The sequence below is a fragment of the Tripterygium wilfordii genome, chromosome 9, assembly GCF_013401445.1.
Source record: "Tripterygium wilfordii isolate XIE 37 chromosome 9, ASM1340144v1, whole genome shotgun sequence".
In the NCBI taxonomy this organism is placed as follows: domain Eukaryota; kingdom Viridiplantae; phylum Streptophyta; class Magnoliopsida; order Celastrales; family Celastraceae; genus Tripterygium; species Tripterygium wilfordii.
The window spans coordinates 12,806,563-12,823,363 of NC_052240.1; the positions used below are offsets into that span (position 1 = coordinate 12,806,563).

Genomic DNA, 16,801 nt, shown 5'->3' on the forward strand with positions numbered 1-16,801 from the left:
TCAATCGTCCGGTCGATTCATTCTTTCCCTCAGGTTATATCAACACGAGGGGTATTAGTTAAGGAGCTTTGTCACCAATTGGTGTGACATGGACCTATGGACAAGGGGCATTGGTGGCCTGTAACTTGTTCATGTCCTCAAAGGGCTTCCTTCATATTTTTTTTCATTTTTTAATTATTTTTTTCTGGTTCTGGGTTCATATCATCATTTGCTGGGTTTTAAGCTGTGGTGGCTTTCTTTGTTTTTCAGGGGTGTAACTAAAATCAGCCGCATTTTATAGGCAATTTGTTTGTAGGCCTTGTTTGTATCTATTGTGATGTAAATTTCTATTTTTTTTTTTTTTGTACTGCCAACTGCTTTTTATCTTATTTTCTCGTCCTGTACATGCAAAATTTGGATCAAACTCAGAAATTTTAATACTTCAAATATGTTACGTCTGGAGAGAAATAAGAAGGCAAATTTTCCCCTGTAAGTTCTCAATTGGAGTATAATATTGCTCCTTAGCTAGTTGAATTTGATGTAGGTCATTTTATTATGGTTTAGATTTTAGAATAAGCATGATCTTTTGCAACTCAGAATGGTAGGTAGAGAGAGCTTCAGGGGTCTGAAAAGATTCATCTTCACTCACAAACCCTATGTGACGAAGTCTCATATGCAGAGCATCTGATGTACGGCGCATCTTCATTAACTGGACGTTTCTTGGGCTGGACTGGACTAATGATATCAGTTTTGGGTAGAGGTCGAGTCCATAATAGTGCCCACAACTTTGGGCTTATTGGGCTTTTCATGATGGGCTGATTATTATTTTGGACACTGGACAAATAGGTTGGCAACATTATTTTAATAATTTGAGTGTGGGACCGACCTGTCATCACACAAAGTCATAAACCAATGAAATTCAAATAGATTGCGTGTAAACTTCATGGAATGTAGATGTAAGCTTCCACTTAGAAGCATCTGGAAGAGGAGACACTACTACAAAGAACATGAGATGATTCCATTTTCTTTTTCTTGAAAAAATAATATTTTCTTCCTAATGTTTTTTTTAAAAAAAAAAAAGGGGGAAAGGGGATTTCAACCCTGATTATCAATGCTGATAAAAGAAAATTAATAAAATAAAAATAATTGATATTTTTCGTATTTATTATTTTGAAATCATTTTTTATCATATTCTTTTCCTATGCAAAAAGTTTTGCCTTGCAAGTTGCAACGACCTTCAACGTTCTAGCAAAACGACAAAATATATATATTTTGGCTTAAATTCTATTGCTGCCAACATAGTTCTCGATATTACTGTTGATACAATATATTATGCATACACTTCATTCTCACCCTTATTTTTTATTAGCTACACTTGCAAACAACTTTCTATTTTCAATATTGAAACATAGAATGTTATAGGAGAATGATGGATAAGTGGTACATAAGAAATTCAATTATAATTTAATTATAAATGAATATTAATTAAAGAACTAAATAAATGACCAATTGACTATATAGCATATGTTATTAACATATTAGCTAAATATTTTTTTTAGGTGTATGACATAAATTTTATGCTAATGTCATACCATCCACCTTATTTGTTGCTCCAAATGGAGCATAAATCTCTTCCCTGTAAACTATAGACCATATACTAAGATTTAAGTCAAATATTTAAATGTTGTATATTACTTAAATAGGTATGAGACTGCTATAACACTGATCTTTTTTTCAAAAAGATGGGGAATTGAGGGTTCGGGAACCCTAAGCAATGGCCCATGTCGCCCCATCCAGGGACCCTCTGCTGTTGTCCACCTTTTTATTCATTGCTTCAAATGGAGCCTAAATCTCTTTCTATACAAGTATAGAGCATATACTATAGAATTATAGTATAGAGAATATACTATATGTCAAATTAAATTATATAAACAAACACTCAGCCATAGTTGTTAACCTAATCAATGACTAAGCTAGGAGCAGGGCATTAAAAATAAAATGTACAAAGAAAAAGGGTAACAACCGAATTTAAGAAAGTACCTGGTAGGAAAATTAATATTTATGAAAAGACAGGTATCCATTGAAAATAGCAGGGTATCTTGCTTGTATCGTGTAGTTGTTTTGAAATTGGAAGTCTGGGACAAAAAGATCGCAGCAGCGGCAATCCAGAGACAGACGGCGAGACATACGCTCCTAAGACACCGTTACTCTTCTTGTAAGATTTCGAAATTCCTGTTCTCGCTTTTCGTTCTTTTTGTTTTTTTCCCTGTTTTTCTCTGTTAATAGGATTTTTAAATTTTAGGGAAGAGAGGGACGGCATCTGTAGAAGTATTTAGGGTTTTCGCTTATGCTTGAAGAAGGGATTTGATTCAAAGGGAGCTTCATCTGGTAATTTTTTTTCCTTGTTACATCTTGATTCATTTGCTGGTATAAAAGCTTGAATTTCTAGGGTAGTTTTATTAAAGAACCAAGAAGTATTGTCTGAATTTAAACAGTTCGATATTTTTTTTTTCTTTGAGACGAATTAAGACTGGGTTTTTCTTGTTTAAACTAATTTTTTTTTGTCTCTTTTTTTGTTATAAATTTATTTTTGTAAAGACAATGTTGTCAAGAGTAGAAGCTCGGAAGAAGACTGGTTTGGACTCCGCGAATGGGAAGTTGTTGAATGAAATCGAAACTATAAACAAAGCCCTATATGTGCAGAAAAACCTTACAAGGACCTCAATCCCTACTTCAAGTAAAACCCATTTGCCTGATCCCAAATCAAAGCAAAAATATGGAAGTAATGATCCTTTGTCAAAGGACAAGAAGTCTATTTGGAATTGGAAGCCCTTGAAAGCCTTATCTAACGTGAGAAATCGTAGGTTCAACTGCTGTTTCTCTCTCAAAGTCCATACAATTGAAAAATTGCCTGCAATTTTTGATGATGTGAGTCTGTGTGTGAACTGGAAGCGGCGGGATGGAAGTTTGGTGACTCGTCCTGTGAAGGTTTCTCAAGGAATTGCTGAGTTTGAAGAGAAGCTGACGCATACGTGCTCAGTGTATGGGAGTAGAAATGGACCACACCATTCAGCAAAGTATGAGGCCAAGCATTTCTTGCTTTATGCATCTGTGTTTAGTTCGCCAGAACTTGACTTGGGAAAGCATCGAGTTGACCTCTCAAGGTTGCTACCTCTCACATTGGAGGAACTGGAGGAGGAGAAGTGTTCGGGGGAGTGGGCGACTAGTTTTAAACTGTCAGGAAAAGCCAAAGGTGCTATCATGAGTGTTAGTTTTGGGTATACTGTGATTGGGGATAATCTCGCTGCATCAGGCAGTACTAAAAACATTCCCAAAATTTTGCGAGTAAAGCAAAATAATACGAGTATGTTAAAACCGGTCAAAAAATTTGGCTCGGGTGATAACGAAAATGGCATACGCCACCTTGAGAGTCTTCCCAGTATTGTTAAACAGCATTCTCATGCCACTGCTCAATCTGCAGAGAATATAAAAGATCTTCATGAGGTTGTACCTGTATCAAAATCAGAACTTGCAGATTCAATGAACGTGTTATACCAGAAATTTGATGAAGAAAATGTTGATGCTTTGGTGGATTATAAGCCTGAACTGGATATGTCCACTGAGCATCTTGAGCCCATTAAAGCACAAACAGACCCTACATCTGAATCTGACAAAGAAAATGCTGACGATGGATGTGAAGATAGAGATTTTTCTGTTATTGAACACGGTATAGAATTGCCAGCAGAGGAACAGGTTAAGGAACATGCTCTGAAGTCTGGTAAGGTTTCTATAGCAGAAACTGTTGAAGTTGTTGAAACTTGTGCTGGTGTGTCAGTAGCCTCTAAAGAAGACCCAAAGATGGATGCTCATTTTGAAGACAATGATTGCTATTCGAAAGAGGATGAAGTGTGCTCCAAACAAAGCTTAATGAAAGAATTGGAATCAGCCTTACATACTTTATCAAACATGGAAGAAGCGGCCAGAGATTCTCCTGAAGCCCAATGCAGGGACATGGAAATTAGATTGGATTGTAAGGCAGATAGCATAGATGATGATACTGAAACTGTGGCTAGTGAGTTTTTGAGCATGCTGGGGATTGAGCATAGTCAATTCAGCTTCAGCTCTGAGAGTGAGCCCGAGTCCCCAAGAGAACGCTTGTTAAGAGAATTTGAGAAGGAAACCCTGGCTAGCGGTTATTCTTTATTCGATTTTGATATAGATGACACTGACCAAGAGACGTGTGGCTATGATGCACTTGCCGAGTCTGGATGGGCCAATATTTCAGAGAATTTTGTATATCCATCCAGTATTCAAGCAGCCGAGGAAGAGGATTTTATGGAAACTCAGGCCATGGAGAGCAAAACCAGGGCCAAAATATTAGAAGACTTGGAGACGGAAGCTTTAATGCGTGAGTGGGGGTTGAATGATACCACATTTCAAAATTCACCACCTAAGAGCTCTGGTGGCTTTGGGAGTCCGGTTGATCTCTGTCCTGAGGAGCCTCCTGAATTGCCTCCTCTTGGAGAAGGGTTGGGTTCATTCCTACAGACAAACAATGGAGGATTTTTGCGGTCCATGAATCCTACACTGTTCAACAATGCCGGAAATGGTGGGAGCTTGATCATGCAGGTTTCTAGTCCGGTTGTGGTTCCTGCAGAAATGGGCTCAGGTGCAGTGGAAATATTACAGCGTTTAGCCTCAGTTGGAATTGAAAAGCTCTCTATGCAGGCTAATAAGTTAATGCCTTTGGAAGATATCACTGGAAATACAATGCAACAAGTAGCTTTGGAGGCTTCACTTACTTCAGAGGAACCTGAGAGGTTTGTGAGTTCAGTTAATTTAAGCAACTGTATTTAAGGAGTTTGAAGCACATGCTAATTTTCTGTTTCGTCTTCTGAATATTTTTTTCTCTATTTTTATAGTATTTCCTTGGTGCAGGCATTACTTGCAGCAGCATGAATTAGAGGTTGGGGAAGGTGGAACTGGGGGACAAAAGAGAGTGAAAGGAAGACCATCTGCTCCCCGGTATAATAGAAGTCCAAACTCGGTTGGGAATGAGATTGGCTCGGAATATGTCTCTCTCGAAGATCTTGCTCCCTTGGCAATGGATAAAATTGAAGCACTTTCACTTGAAGGGTTAAGAATACAATCTGGCTTATCAGGTGAGGTTGCGCCTTCAAATATTAATACACAGCCTGTTGGAGATATTTCAGCCCTCAAGGGAAAGGCAGTTGATGGCAGTGGCTTCCTTGGATTGGAGGGAACTGCTGGACTGCAGTTGTTGGACATGAAGGACACCTGTGATAATGTTGATGGATTAATGGGTCTATCTCTAACTCTTGATGAATGGATGAGGTTGGATTCTGGTGAAATTGATGATGAAGATCAGATCAGCGAGCGAACTTCCAAAATCCTTGCCGCCCATCATGCTGCGTCCTTGGACGTGATACGTGGAGGCATGAAGGGAGAGAGAAAGCGGGGAAAAGGATCTAGTCGAAAGTGTGGTTTGTTGGGGAATAACTTCACTGTAGCACTCATGGTGCAACTTCACGATCCCCTTAGAAACTATGAACCAGTTGGTACACCAATGCTTGCCCTCATTCAAGTCGAGAGAGTGTTTGTCCCACCAAAGCCTAAGATATACAGTACAGTTTCAGAGCTAAGAAATAACAATGAAGAGGACGATGAGCCTGACACAGTGAAGGAGGAGGTAAAGGAGGACATCAAGGAATCGACTTTGAAAGAAGGCATTCCTCAGTTCATAATTACAGAAGTCCATGTTGCTGGGCTGAAGAATGAACCTGGCAGGAAAAAACTGTGGGGCACCTCAAGCCAACAGCAGTCCGGTTCCCGTTGGCTGCTTGCTAATGGGATGGGGAGGAGCAATAAGTATCCAGTCTTAAAATCAAAGGCTGCTTCTAAATCTGAGACTCCTGTGACAACTAAAGCTCATCCTGGTGATACCTTGTGGAACATCTCTCGAGTTCATGGTAATGGGACCAAATGGAAGAAATAGGCTGCCTTGAATCCCAATGTCATTTCCCTTATGAAACAATCAGGTTCTGCTGAGTTGAGGATGTATTTGCAATTCCTTGAAAGAAATTGTAACAGCCTACTGGAAATGGGTTGTCACATGACAGCAGCTGAGGTTTGGATTATTATGAGGTGGAGATATACTCACAGATTATGCAGTTAATTGGATCCGCACAATACACAGAACTGATGTCAAGACCAGATGAGGGTGGTGAAAATTTGCTTGTGAAGCTATCCTATTCAATTCAATTTGAGCTCCTAATTTACCATTTAAAAGAAGGCGCAATTTTTCGCTTTGTAAATCCATTTGTTTCTTGATCAAGACAGCGTGCAATTTAATTTGTCTTCAGGGAAATTATCATTAACTGTAACTGTAAGCATAATGCTCTGGTCTTTGTTTTCAAAATGCTTTGGAAGTAATGGAGTGCTTTCTTACATATGACACTAAATTAGGGCATTTCTGCATCTAGTAGGGAGAAGATTTCCTCCACCGAAAAATATATTCATATCCATATTCGATATGAAATAGACAACTTAGAAGAATCCATACAGTCAAACAACATTTTTGTTTTTCAAATAAACATGCTGTGCCAACATGGCAGAATGTGGATAACCTACCTGACTGACTAACAAGTTAGCGGTCTCACCCAAGAAAGAATTACAGGAGGTGAGAATTGGGACTTTCTTCCCTCATATGTCAAGGTCTTGCTCTCTTGTTGCTGCAGGAGGGGCATTTGTATTGCTTAATGTGCTCCGCCCGTGCAGGAGTAATCTTCACGCACTTACCATGAAACCACTTCTCACAAATGTCGCAACAAATCCAAAACTCATCGGAAGCATAGTTCTCCCCACAAGCACCGCACAAAGTGTCCCCATGCTCTTCCTCTTCCTCATCGTCATCTTCATCCAATCCCTCGTCATCATCCTTCAGTTGCATCTTTGCATACTTGCCAGGTTCAGATCTTCCCTGTTATGGTAAACAATCAGTCAATCACTAAAGATTTAATGCATGAGACAAGTAAGTGGTAAGATATTAGTGATACCTAAAGCTGCATCAATTAAAACAAACACAGCCCCAAGACATCTTTCAGAGAAGTGGATGAAATAAACCAACAACTAAAGTACACTTGATATTAAACTAAATAACAAGAGAGATTATTTCACCCAGGATTAAAATAAAATGAAATTAACTTGGCCACAACAGTCAATGTTTGACCAGGCATCAGACATGATGGCATTCAACTCATAGTAACATCTTGTTAAGACAGAAAAATAGAGGGAAGCTTATATGGCCAAAGAATAAGAAATATGAACTTAAACGAATCTTATCAAGCTATAGTTGTAATGCTATGACAATAATTAATTAGCACATGCTAGTGTGTGTGCGCGTGTGTGGGAGGGATGAAGGGAGGGGGAGGGAGGGGAGAGGTTGGGGGAGAGAACTATATAATTACCCCTTTGGAGCTTGACTTTGATTTGTTGCTGCTGTGATTTGAAACTGATGACTTCTCCTTCGACTGTTTCTTCGCATTACCAGTCACAACCTCAAATATGGTAGGGACTTCATTTATCATGTTGAAGAGTTTTTTCCTGCATCAGGCGAGACATTTTATTACGTAGACCAGAACAGGTGTGAATGACTGTTACAGAATATTTTGCAAAGTCGAAGAAATAGGCACACAAGAATGACACAACTATCTCAGCTCACTAAATTGAAAACTACCAACACAAACAATTCTACAAGCCAAATAACAATTCCCACATTCCTTCACAGATTCCAAAAAACAGTCCATCAGAATTTCTATTTTGAGGAGTGTTTTATTCCTTGTACCACAGTGGGCACAAAGCTAAGCTATTAAAAGAATGGTTCATAAAATTTATTAATTGCATTAACTTAAACAGTTCTGATTCCGTCTTATTCAATCCCAAAATTGAAGAAATATGTGATGACACAGCAATTTTTTCTCTATTGAGGACCGGACCCCTTCACAAGGTTGTTTACATGCTAGTAATTTTTCCTTTGTTTCACTAATCTTTACAAAAGTCTTGTCCAGAAGCATGTTCATTTGCTTGAACACCTTTCGGTCCTTTCCAATAACAAAAGCACTTCTCATGTTAGCTTACAACCTTAAAAGTCTTTTAAGTTAACGAACAAAACCTCTGATAGGTGAAGCAATTTTTAGGCTCAGTTGCCGAGGGAGGAAGTATAAATTTAGTGGTGAAACATATCAAGTATTCTACATCATATATAGGTTCAAACCAAGGTCGAAAACCCTCCGCAGGGGTAATGTTACGTACATATACCTTTTGTGCACCTCACCTTCACCCCGGAGCCTTTGCACCACGTGAAGTTTTCCTTTTATATAGATAACATGTCTTTATCTATTAAATATTAATACATCTGACAGTTAAATTCTCCAATAGTAAAGTAACCAAAAAACGCAGCAAAGATATTCTAATTAAACTTCTCTTCAACTCTACCAAAGAGCTACATGTTCACTTGTAATTTTTTCCCAATAAAGGATTTTTTTTAAATAAAAGATTTGATTAAGAATCCGAATGGTTTCAGACAATAAATAAAACATCGGACTCTAACTAGTACAAAAGAAAAACCACACAACCTGAAACAATATGCTAAAAGCTGCTAAAAGACAATGGTATATACCTATCGGCTTTATCGAAACCAAACCTAGCACCAAAGTAGAAGGCGACAGAAAGTAACCAAGCATCACTGTGGACAGCAACCAGAGACAACCAATCTTTTTCTTGCATCCCATCTCTAGCAAAGTTAATACCTAGAGCAGGCTCTGGGAGCTCAGGGGGGACTTCTTCGGCAGGCAAGTTAACTTCCCATTGCTCAGTTGGGAATCCGTACAGGCAAAGGTTTTCCTTATCTGTGATTTACACCAATAGATCACAATCTAATTAATAGACAGACACATGGAATCCACATAAAATCAAACTACATATTTAGGTACAGGCAAACAAGTACTCTTTTATTTAAGTTTTACACAAATTGGTAATACACAATCAAAAGCATATATTGAAAAGAGAGAACCCAGGAAGACTACTGATGGACCAGGATGGTTAAACTACATTCTGTACAACTGAGCACTAACGATTGACTATGATATAATGCAAGTAAACCACCAAAGAAACAGCTTTAGTCCTTGAATTCTATATTTCATTGAACAATAATATTTTCCTCACTTAAAATCAAGATAACTTAAATTTTCAGCCTACAAAACAACTAAATTCATACTTACAATCAGGTTCAGAAAAACCCAGAGTACACAAACTAGTATTATAAGCGGTTGATATTTATGAGTACAATTTAAAACTGATTAGGCGTCAAGATGAACACCCAGGAATATAAACAAGAAATTTCCAATACTCGCGCGTAAATATTTGAAAACTGTGCAAGCATTTGACTTGGATTTACTACAACCCACGCCATTTAACGGCAGCAAACAATAACGTAAACGCACACATTCAGCGAGACAAAGATGAATAGAGCGGAAGAAAGAGAAAGAAACCCTAACCAGGATCGCACTGCCGATAAAATTCTTGAACATCTGCGGCACAAACAACGAACAAAAAAGAAACACGTCAAGAAATTAATTGCGAAAAACGACAATATCAAAACCAAAACAAAAATCCCTAAAATCCAAACCCAAAAACAAAACAATAAGAGTAAGGAATTAGAGAAAAAGAAGAAAGGCGCAGACCAGTAGTCAAGGCCTTGACGATGCCGGAACGGCGACCGTTGAAGTCTTTGAAAACCTCTTCTACCGTACGAGGGTTGTACTGTGCTCCGCCGTCCATGGCAGTATAGAGAGTAGCGGACTCTGAAGGCGAAGAAAGAGAAGGATCACGTAACGGTATTATGGGCTAATAATGGAAATTCGAGGGCTCAGAGGAGCGAGCAGAAAATTCTTAGAAGTAAAGAGAAGCGATAGAGTTAAAAAGAAAGACAGACTGATTGGGAGACTTCCTCGATGGCTGAGGCAGCTGACTCTCACCAAAATTAAAAACAGGGGGCCCGGCTCGGCCGATGTCGAGCCCTACTGAGGCTGACTCTTACCAAAATTAAAAACAGGGAATTAATTAATAAATAATAAAATATGATGGAATTTATTATTGTATAAATAAAATAAAAGCAGCTTACTTGCAATTCAATAATTAAAATAAAAAAAAAAATCAATGGGAGACGTTTGGCTGACAAGTGGGTTCAATTTAGTCACTGCTTTGCTTGCTATTGCCACGTCGGATGAGGACATAGGGTAAAGTTGTCATTACATACCCTCAACCTCCCACAATTTATCGAGATATTTCAAAAATGTGGCCAAAGACAAAATTTTTGCATAATCCATGAGGAAAGGGTTTTTTTTATGGAGAGTTAAAACCCATGAGTAAGTGTCATTACATACTTGACGAGAATCTCACATCAAAAAGTTAATGGGTTTGGAATCTAACTTATAAAGGAGGACAAACCTCATATCATTCAACATGAATTTTCAATAGAGAATTAGACCTAAACTTATAACCCATTCTGCGTGACGGGTTTCCATCCCATACCCTTAGCATTATGATCTCCGCATTATATTGGACGCCAAATTCAGATTCAATTTATCTAATACTCTAAAATTCTAAAGACAATTACACTTTTCAGCAAATGCAACGTATTACATTCAACAATCACACAAGCTGATCGTAACGTTTAATAAAGAATTCACAAGATACTTCCACGCACATTCATTCATGCGCAACACTCATGTACAGATACAACATAAACATGACCAGATCAGAATACGCTAATAACAGAAGGGACGCAGACCATCCATCAAAGCCATACTGCGATTTTGCTAATCAATTAGGGCATTCAAAAGTTTTACAATCTGGGGAAGATGACTTTAAAACAGCTAGACTACAAATTATACAAGCGACCCAGACTAGGTATATGTTTCCAATTTCAGACATTTCGTACAATAACAACAGGTCAGCACTCAGATTATCTATCTTCCGTCTATGTCAAAACGTTATACCATATCCTGTGGGGCATCCACATGTTTTGGCGACCGTTGAAGCTTGTGAAAACCAATAAATTATCTTCAAGAGAACCCAAGTGGGATCAACTGGTCTCAGCAGGCTCCAACTCTTCACATATAGCTATTAACTACTGCAATTTATGTAAGAAGAAGAAGAAGGTTCAAAGACTTTGAGGTCCCTGGTGAGTGAATCAATAACATTTGAAATGTAAATTCCTAATCATTCATCTTCCTTCAAAATCTGAAAAAAAAAATATATTAAAAGAAACAAATAAGAACTGGATGAGGGATCATAACAGGACGATAAGCAATTACACTGTTCCTCATCATTGGGTGACAATACATAAAAGGTCAAAAAACTAGAAATAGGCAGAGAAAAATATGCATTTCACCCGAGGACAATGAAGAAGTCACAGGGAATATAATTTCACACAATGTGGTTTAGCTCTGTGAAGATGATAAAAAAAATTACCTATTGAGACATAACAACAAAATCTATCGAATTGACGGAGTAATGACACAATTTTGTCCAGGCACTCTGAAAACAGCAGCCCAACCCTTGGAAATCATAGAAAATGGCATAATGAAAAGGAATGATTAATACTGTTAATGAAAATTGATGATGAAAATAGACATCCAATTACACATATTCAGCAAAAATATATATCGGTACTGCCGTGGATTATTATAGCCTGGTCATCTTCTATTCTGAGGCCCATCTAAAAGTTGCCCGTTCGTACCTTTTTGCTTTCTCAAACCTACAAGCTACACCGCTACAGCCTAGCCTAAACCTTTAACAGCAAATTTCAATCATCACTTACACCTCACCATCACAATCCATCCAAGAAAGATATCGTATATAAATCCATCAGAAATACAACCGCATCATTACCAAAACAACATCAAGAAAAATCCACAGCTGTCATTTTGGGAACAGTAAGGAGATGATAACCATCACGAAGACACCAAGCCTAATGCCAAACAACAAAATACACAAAAAGCTCCTCTATAGAACTTCAACCCATATTACCACAATAACCAACCTTCACGGCCATAAAGTGCCCATTGAAACTCCATGACAACCCCCACAAACAACCACCAAATAATAACAGTGTCAAATGGTCAATCACTCAATAAAGCTAAAAGCTGTCATCAGAATCCCTGGACAAACAACTACTCAAGCCACCAATCCGATCCCAACACCATCACTTCTCATCAGACCTCCAACCACCATACCAAATTACCCACACATACACAAAACCAAACTTCAAAATCAACCTAATATAATAATATATAAAGAAAAGTCTCCCTGGTTAGCATCATCTTTACCACAAGGCGTGAGAATCGGAACTGGGCTATTAAGTGAATGAATTTGTTTGGGGCCTCAAAGAGAGTCAAATTTGGAAATGTCTTGGACAAGAGAGCAGAAGTGGCGCCTCCACATTAGAATGAATGGCTGTGAGAAGAGCAGAGAGTGATGGAGAAATAATGAACAAATAGATGGCCTGACAAGAGCAACCTTCGGTGGTTTGCGAACAGACAATTTTTTGAGGGGCCCTAAACAACCTCTAGGCACATGGAAAGTACAGGATTATACTTCTTTATCACCATACCAATTTCTTAAATGTGGATAATGGAGCATCAGTGCATATCAGCAATTGGCATCAATGGATATTAAACTAAACTGTGCCTCTTTTCCAAGCTCACTATCTGATTGCACATTTGTAAATACAGATATGTTAGATGAATTTCAAATACCACTAGTGCCATAAACCCCTTATGAAGTCATTGGTAGTCCATAAAATACCAGAATACCAGACTGAATACAGTCAATAGACTACAAAACCAAAGCATATACTGAACAGATGCTATGTTAATATTTAAAAAACCAGTAATTTAAAGAAATGGCAAATACTTTCCAATGTTTCTGGACAGTGACCTAATTTGAGCATAAATCATAAGAATATTTAGAGCAAAAGAGCTGGAAGTAAAATCCAAAAGGGAAGCCAAATCTTCCAATGAAAATGAGATTTTTAAAAATTGATCCCCTTCATTCAATTGGTTCCTATGTCCATGATGTGGCTTCTATGACTTGAGAGGAACAACAGAATATTCAACAACAAAGAATCATCCATTGACAGTTTCATAGATAATTGGTTTGATTGTCTTAAGTTTTGGAGTTTGTCCTTCCCTGGGAATATTTTCAATCATTTGAATCTTGCTCCCTTGTAATTTCTGTTGGGTTGCACCCCCTTGGTGCATGAATAAATTTCTTTTCCGATAAAAAAAAAAAATTTGGACTTGGGGAGTAGTTTCTTTAAAATCCCATTTGACTTCACTAAATGATTGAGGTAGGTTTCATGGCAAAGAAAAATCACCTTTATCCCTTTAAGATGATTCTTTTTCGTCTTTCTCCGGAACATGCTCTTCAAGGAACTGCTGAATTGTTCTCCAGTAATTATCACCACCAGAAAGCCAAGTGTCCATATGCATGCCACTAGGAAATTCCACAAAAATGCACTTCTTGTTGTGAGCAGCAGCTTTAGCATACAAAAGCTGCATATGGGATGGAGGAACCATCTCGTCTTGCAATCCAGAGAGAAAAAGGATTGGCTGCTTAACCTGCGGTCAATAAAGTTCCAAAGGAACGAGACTAAAGAGTTCAATACAAGGTGATGAAGATTAGGAAAAAGTAAAAGAGGACAAAGGGCATAAAAGCCATCACTGATTTTATGAGATATTAGAAATACTGTTTGGAAATATCTGTTACATCATCAGACCTATTGGAATCCAACTCAGGAATGAGATTTTCGAATCTGATCACTGTGAAGATATGAACTAGAAACAATGTTCATTCATCTAAGAATTAGAAAATTTTAAACTAAAATAAAAGTGATACAGCATGTGAACAATGTTAATTACTTAGCCTAGTAAAGTTTTTTCTAACAACAGATTGACACACTTACTCGGCCTAGTATAGTTTTTCACTCTCTATACAGAATCAATAATGGATTGAACATGGTAAATGCTCAATTACAAAAACCTGGTCATATATAAATGAACATGCCGCTTATTCAAAAAATCTAAAAGATCCAATAAAAGATTTTGAACTTTGAATTAATATGTAGTCTTACCTGGCCTATTATGTCAATTGTGCTCCACGGAGAACGTACAAGGAAGTTAAGAATTTTAGGACCTTTTGAACTACTGTGCCCAATAAACCACTTCAGGAAGGGCAATACAACTCCAGCCAAGTCCAGAACAGATGTGAAAGTGTTTTCCAATATAAGGGCAGCAACCTGTAAATTAGCATAAATGAACCATGAGCTCAAAAGATGACAATGTAATATGAAAACCTTTGAATAGGGCTCTAAGCAAGCAAAAAAGTAAAAGATGCAATTTTAAAAAAAGAAATTAAATTGTAGTCTTATACGAGTATCAGTTGGATAAAGCCTCCATGGAGAAACTCATTATCTATATTTCAAGGAAAAGACTAGAGGCTGCGGAACTAAATTAGTAAGGGCCTTCCGAGACTTTAACAAGCTAATTTAATTTGTGTTGGTTAGTTTCCACCAGACGTAAGCTATTATATGCATGTTAGGTTATAGCAATCAATTTTTTTGAGGGGAAATAACAATTAACTCAAACAAATCATAAAAACTACTACGATTATAATACACTTAACTACCAAACAGGATGATAAGCTGGTCTTTTGAGGAAAAAGTGAACACAAATTTCAAGATCCTTAGTTCCACTCCTTTTCAACAAAATAAAAGGTTCAAGTCGAAGCCAAGTGGTACCTTGTCAGGGTTGTTCTTGGCAAGCATAGATCCAACAGCACCCCCAAGAGACCTTCCAAATATAAGTATTCTAGATGTGTCTATGTCACCCCTCTGAGAAAGATGATCCAGCGCAGCCTGGACAGAAATTCTAGCAATCAAGATTGCGTTCAAAGTCCAGGAAAAATCCTTGCAGAGTTAAGACGCAAGAGCAGACAGGCACACACCTGAGCATCCTTGGTAATTCCATGCTGAGAAGGATAACCATCACTTGCTCCATATCTGTTTTAATTTAAGAACTTCAATTAACATCTGTACGGTGGTGCAAGCACCATTCATATCATCATGTCATCATGTCAATTTAGGTGAAGATGCTTAAGTTCTCAAATTATTTTTTTCCCGACTGAAAACTTCATAAGAGGAACAAGCATCAACGTGAAACATTGAAATTGCATACCCTCGGTATGAAAGCATGAAAACATTGCATTGCAACTTCTGTATCATTATATGAACCATTTCAAGGCGGTGAGCGATATCTGCATGCCATTAGTTAAGGCCTCTAGAATGATATCAATGCTGATCAAGAATAAATGAAAGCCCGAAAACTGAAACTACTGACTATTGGAGCTACTACAAATAACAAAAATAACTACATGCCAGTCCCATGTAAGATAAAATGAGTGAAGGTCAAAAATAGGATACTTCCAGCATTCTCTTGGAAAAACAGGATAGTTGGACCTGCAAAACCAGAATGCTATTTCATGAGGATTGAGAAGGTTAGCCTATCCTCACTATCAAACGAAAACAAAGCTACATAATAAAGACCAACTCAAAATAATCTCATGGCAGAAAACCATTGGAGGCGGTGCATATTCAATATGAGGAAACTGGAACAGTACTAATTTGTCTTTCCTACTAAAGTTAATATTCAAAAGAGTACAAAAAATACCGGATCACCTAATGTCACTCCATAGACAATTGCATTGCACCTTTCCAAGCACACTTTTGAATGGAGCTACTAATTGGTGAAAAACTTCCACTCACAGTCGGGTCATAAAAGTAGTTTTGTGGAATTTGGCAATTTATTCTCTATATTGACATTGTTTTCCAGGTTTAAAAACTAAATATAAGAGTTGAAACAAACCACGACTTTTAAACCCAAATTATAACCTTAGCAAAACGCAATCGAGTTCACATTCTAAATTTCATAAGCTCATGTATTGAATTTCCACAAATTTGCAGGTTTCATTGAGAGATCGTTACAGTAGATTCAGTGAAATTCTATAATTCGAGTAAAAATACCAACGCAGCAGCACAAATCGCGCAATCAAGAATAGAAATGAAGAGAAAAGTAGGGAACCTCGACAGTCGGGGAAGACCTTGATAAACCAAGCATGGAGGCGGACGCCATCTGAGGATAGGAGCCAGACGTCTTCGTATAGGAGACGGAGGCGGGCGGGTGTGATAGCGTATGACTTGGAGAGACCAGGCAACACCGGCACATACACCAGCTTCTCCTGAAACGCCACCAACAACGCCATCCCCGCCACCACTATCCCTCCCGCTCCGTAGATCAACCATTTCACATACGACTCCATCCCTGATTTTCTCTCTTCTTCCCTCTCCTCGGTCCCCCCTCTATTTTTGCACTGAATACTCCGTTATTTTTTATTTGAGGAAAAAAAAATTAAAGAAAAAGAAAATGAGAGCTGGTCCCACTCCCACCTTCTTGAAGGTGGGGGTCCGGTGTTGAAATCGCGGGACATCCATGGACCACGGTCATGATTTTATCAACACGCTTGGTACAAAGCACCTGAGGACCACCATATCACCCTAATCAATTTTTCTTCAGTTCTTGCCTTCTTGGTGCCATGATTTTATTTTTGTTTCTTGAAGGAAAAAAAAAGACACGAAATTATACGGTGTATGTGGTGTATAACCTTAAAGTGTGTACGCATCAGA

General features: G+C 38.0%; 3 protein-coding genes across 9 annotated transcripts; 1 reads left to right on the forward strand and 2 right to left on the reverse strand.

Moving 5' to 3' along the window:
- The first annotated feature begins 2,073 nt into the window (after positions 1-2,073).
- Positions 2,074-6,361, forward strand: LOC120004908 (protein PLASTID MOVEMENT IMPAIRED 1-RELATED 1-like). Of its 2 annotated transcripts, XM_038854251.1 has the most exons (4): positions 2,074-2,194; positions 2,282-2,367; positions 2,578-4,799; positions 4,918-5,995. In XM_038854251.1, exons 3-4 carry the CDS (start codon positions 2,581-2,583, stop codon positions 5,993-5,995), a joined length of 3,297 nt encoding a protein of 1,098 aa, XP_038710179.1. In that variant the 5' UTR covers positions 2,074-2,194; positions 2,282-2,367; positions 2,578-2,580. The 2 variants fall into 2 exon arrangements, with proteins under 2 accessions (XP_038710179.1, XP_038710180.1); XM_038854252.1 differs by lacking the exons at positions 2,074-2,194; positions 2,282-2,367 and having other exon boundaries at positions 2,581-4,799; positions 4,918-6,361.
- A 118-nt stretch (positions 6,362-6,479) lies between these two features.
- On the reverse strand, positions 6,480-10,015 carry LOC120004909 (PHD finger protein ALFIN-LIKE 4-like). The gene is made up of 5 exons (XM_038854253.1): positions 9,741-10,015; positions 9,555-9,587; positions 8,678-8,906; positions 7,467-7,602; positions 6,480-6,979 (listed from the first exon to the last, which is right to left on the reverse strand). The coding sequence occupies exons 1-5, from the start codon at positions 9,835-9,837 to the stop codon at positions 6,710-6,712; spliced, it is 765 nt and encodes a 254-aa protein (XP_038710181.1). The 5' UTR covers positions 9,838-10,015; the 3' UTR covers positions 6,480-6,709.
- Positions 10,016-10,851: 836 nt separating this feature from the next.
- Positions 10,852-16,505, reverse strand: LOC120005883 (alpha/beta hydrolase domain-containing protein WAV2-like). Of its 6 annotated transcripts, none has more exons than XR_005469929.1 (9): positions 16,200-16,505; positions 15,542-15,577; positions 15,297-15,375; positions 15,067-15,121; positions 14,861-14,977; positions 14,195-14,359; positions 13,439-13,682; positions 11,533-11,618; positions 10,852-11,191 (listed from the first exon to the last, which is right to left on the reverse strand). XR_005469929.1 is itself a non-coding variant. In XM_038855756.1 (8 exons), the coding sequence occupies exons 1-7, from the start codon at positions 16,435-16,437 to the stop codon at positions 13,449-13,451; spliced, it is 924 nt and encodes a 307-aa protein (XP_038711684.1). In that variant the 5' UTR covers positions 16,438-16,505; the 3' UTR covers positions 10,852-11,191; positions 13,439-13,448. The 6 variants fall into 6 exon arrangements, 4 of the variants coding, with proteins under 4 accessions (XP_038711684.1, XP_038711683.1, XP_038711682.1 ...); XR_005469928.1 differs by having other exon boundaries at positions 10,852-11,301; XM_038855756.1 differs by lacking the exon at positions 11,533-11,618.
- Positions 16,506-16,801: the final 296 nt, after the last annotated feature.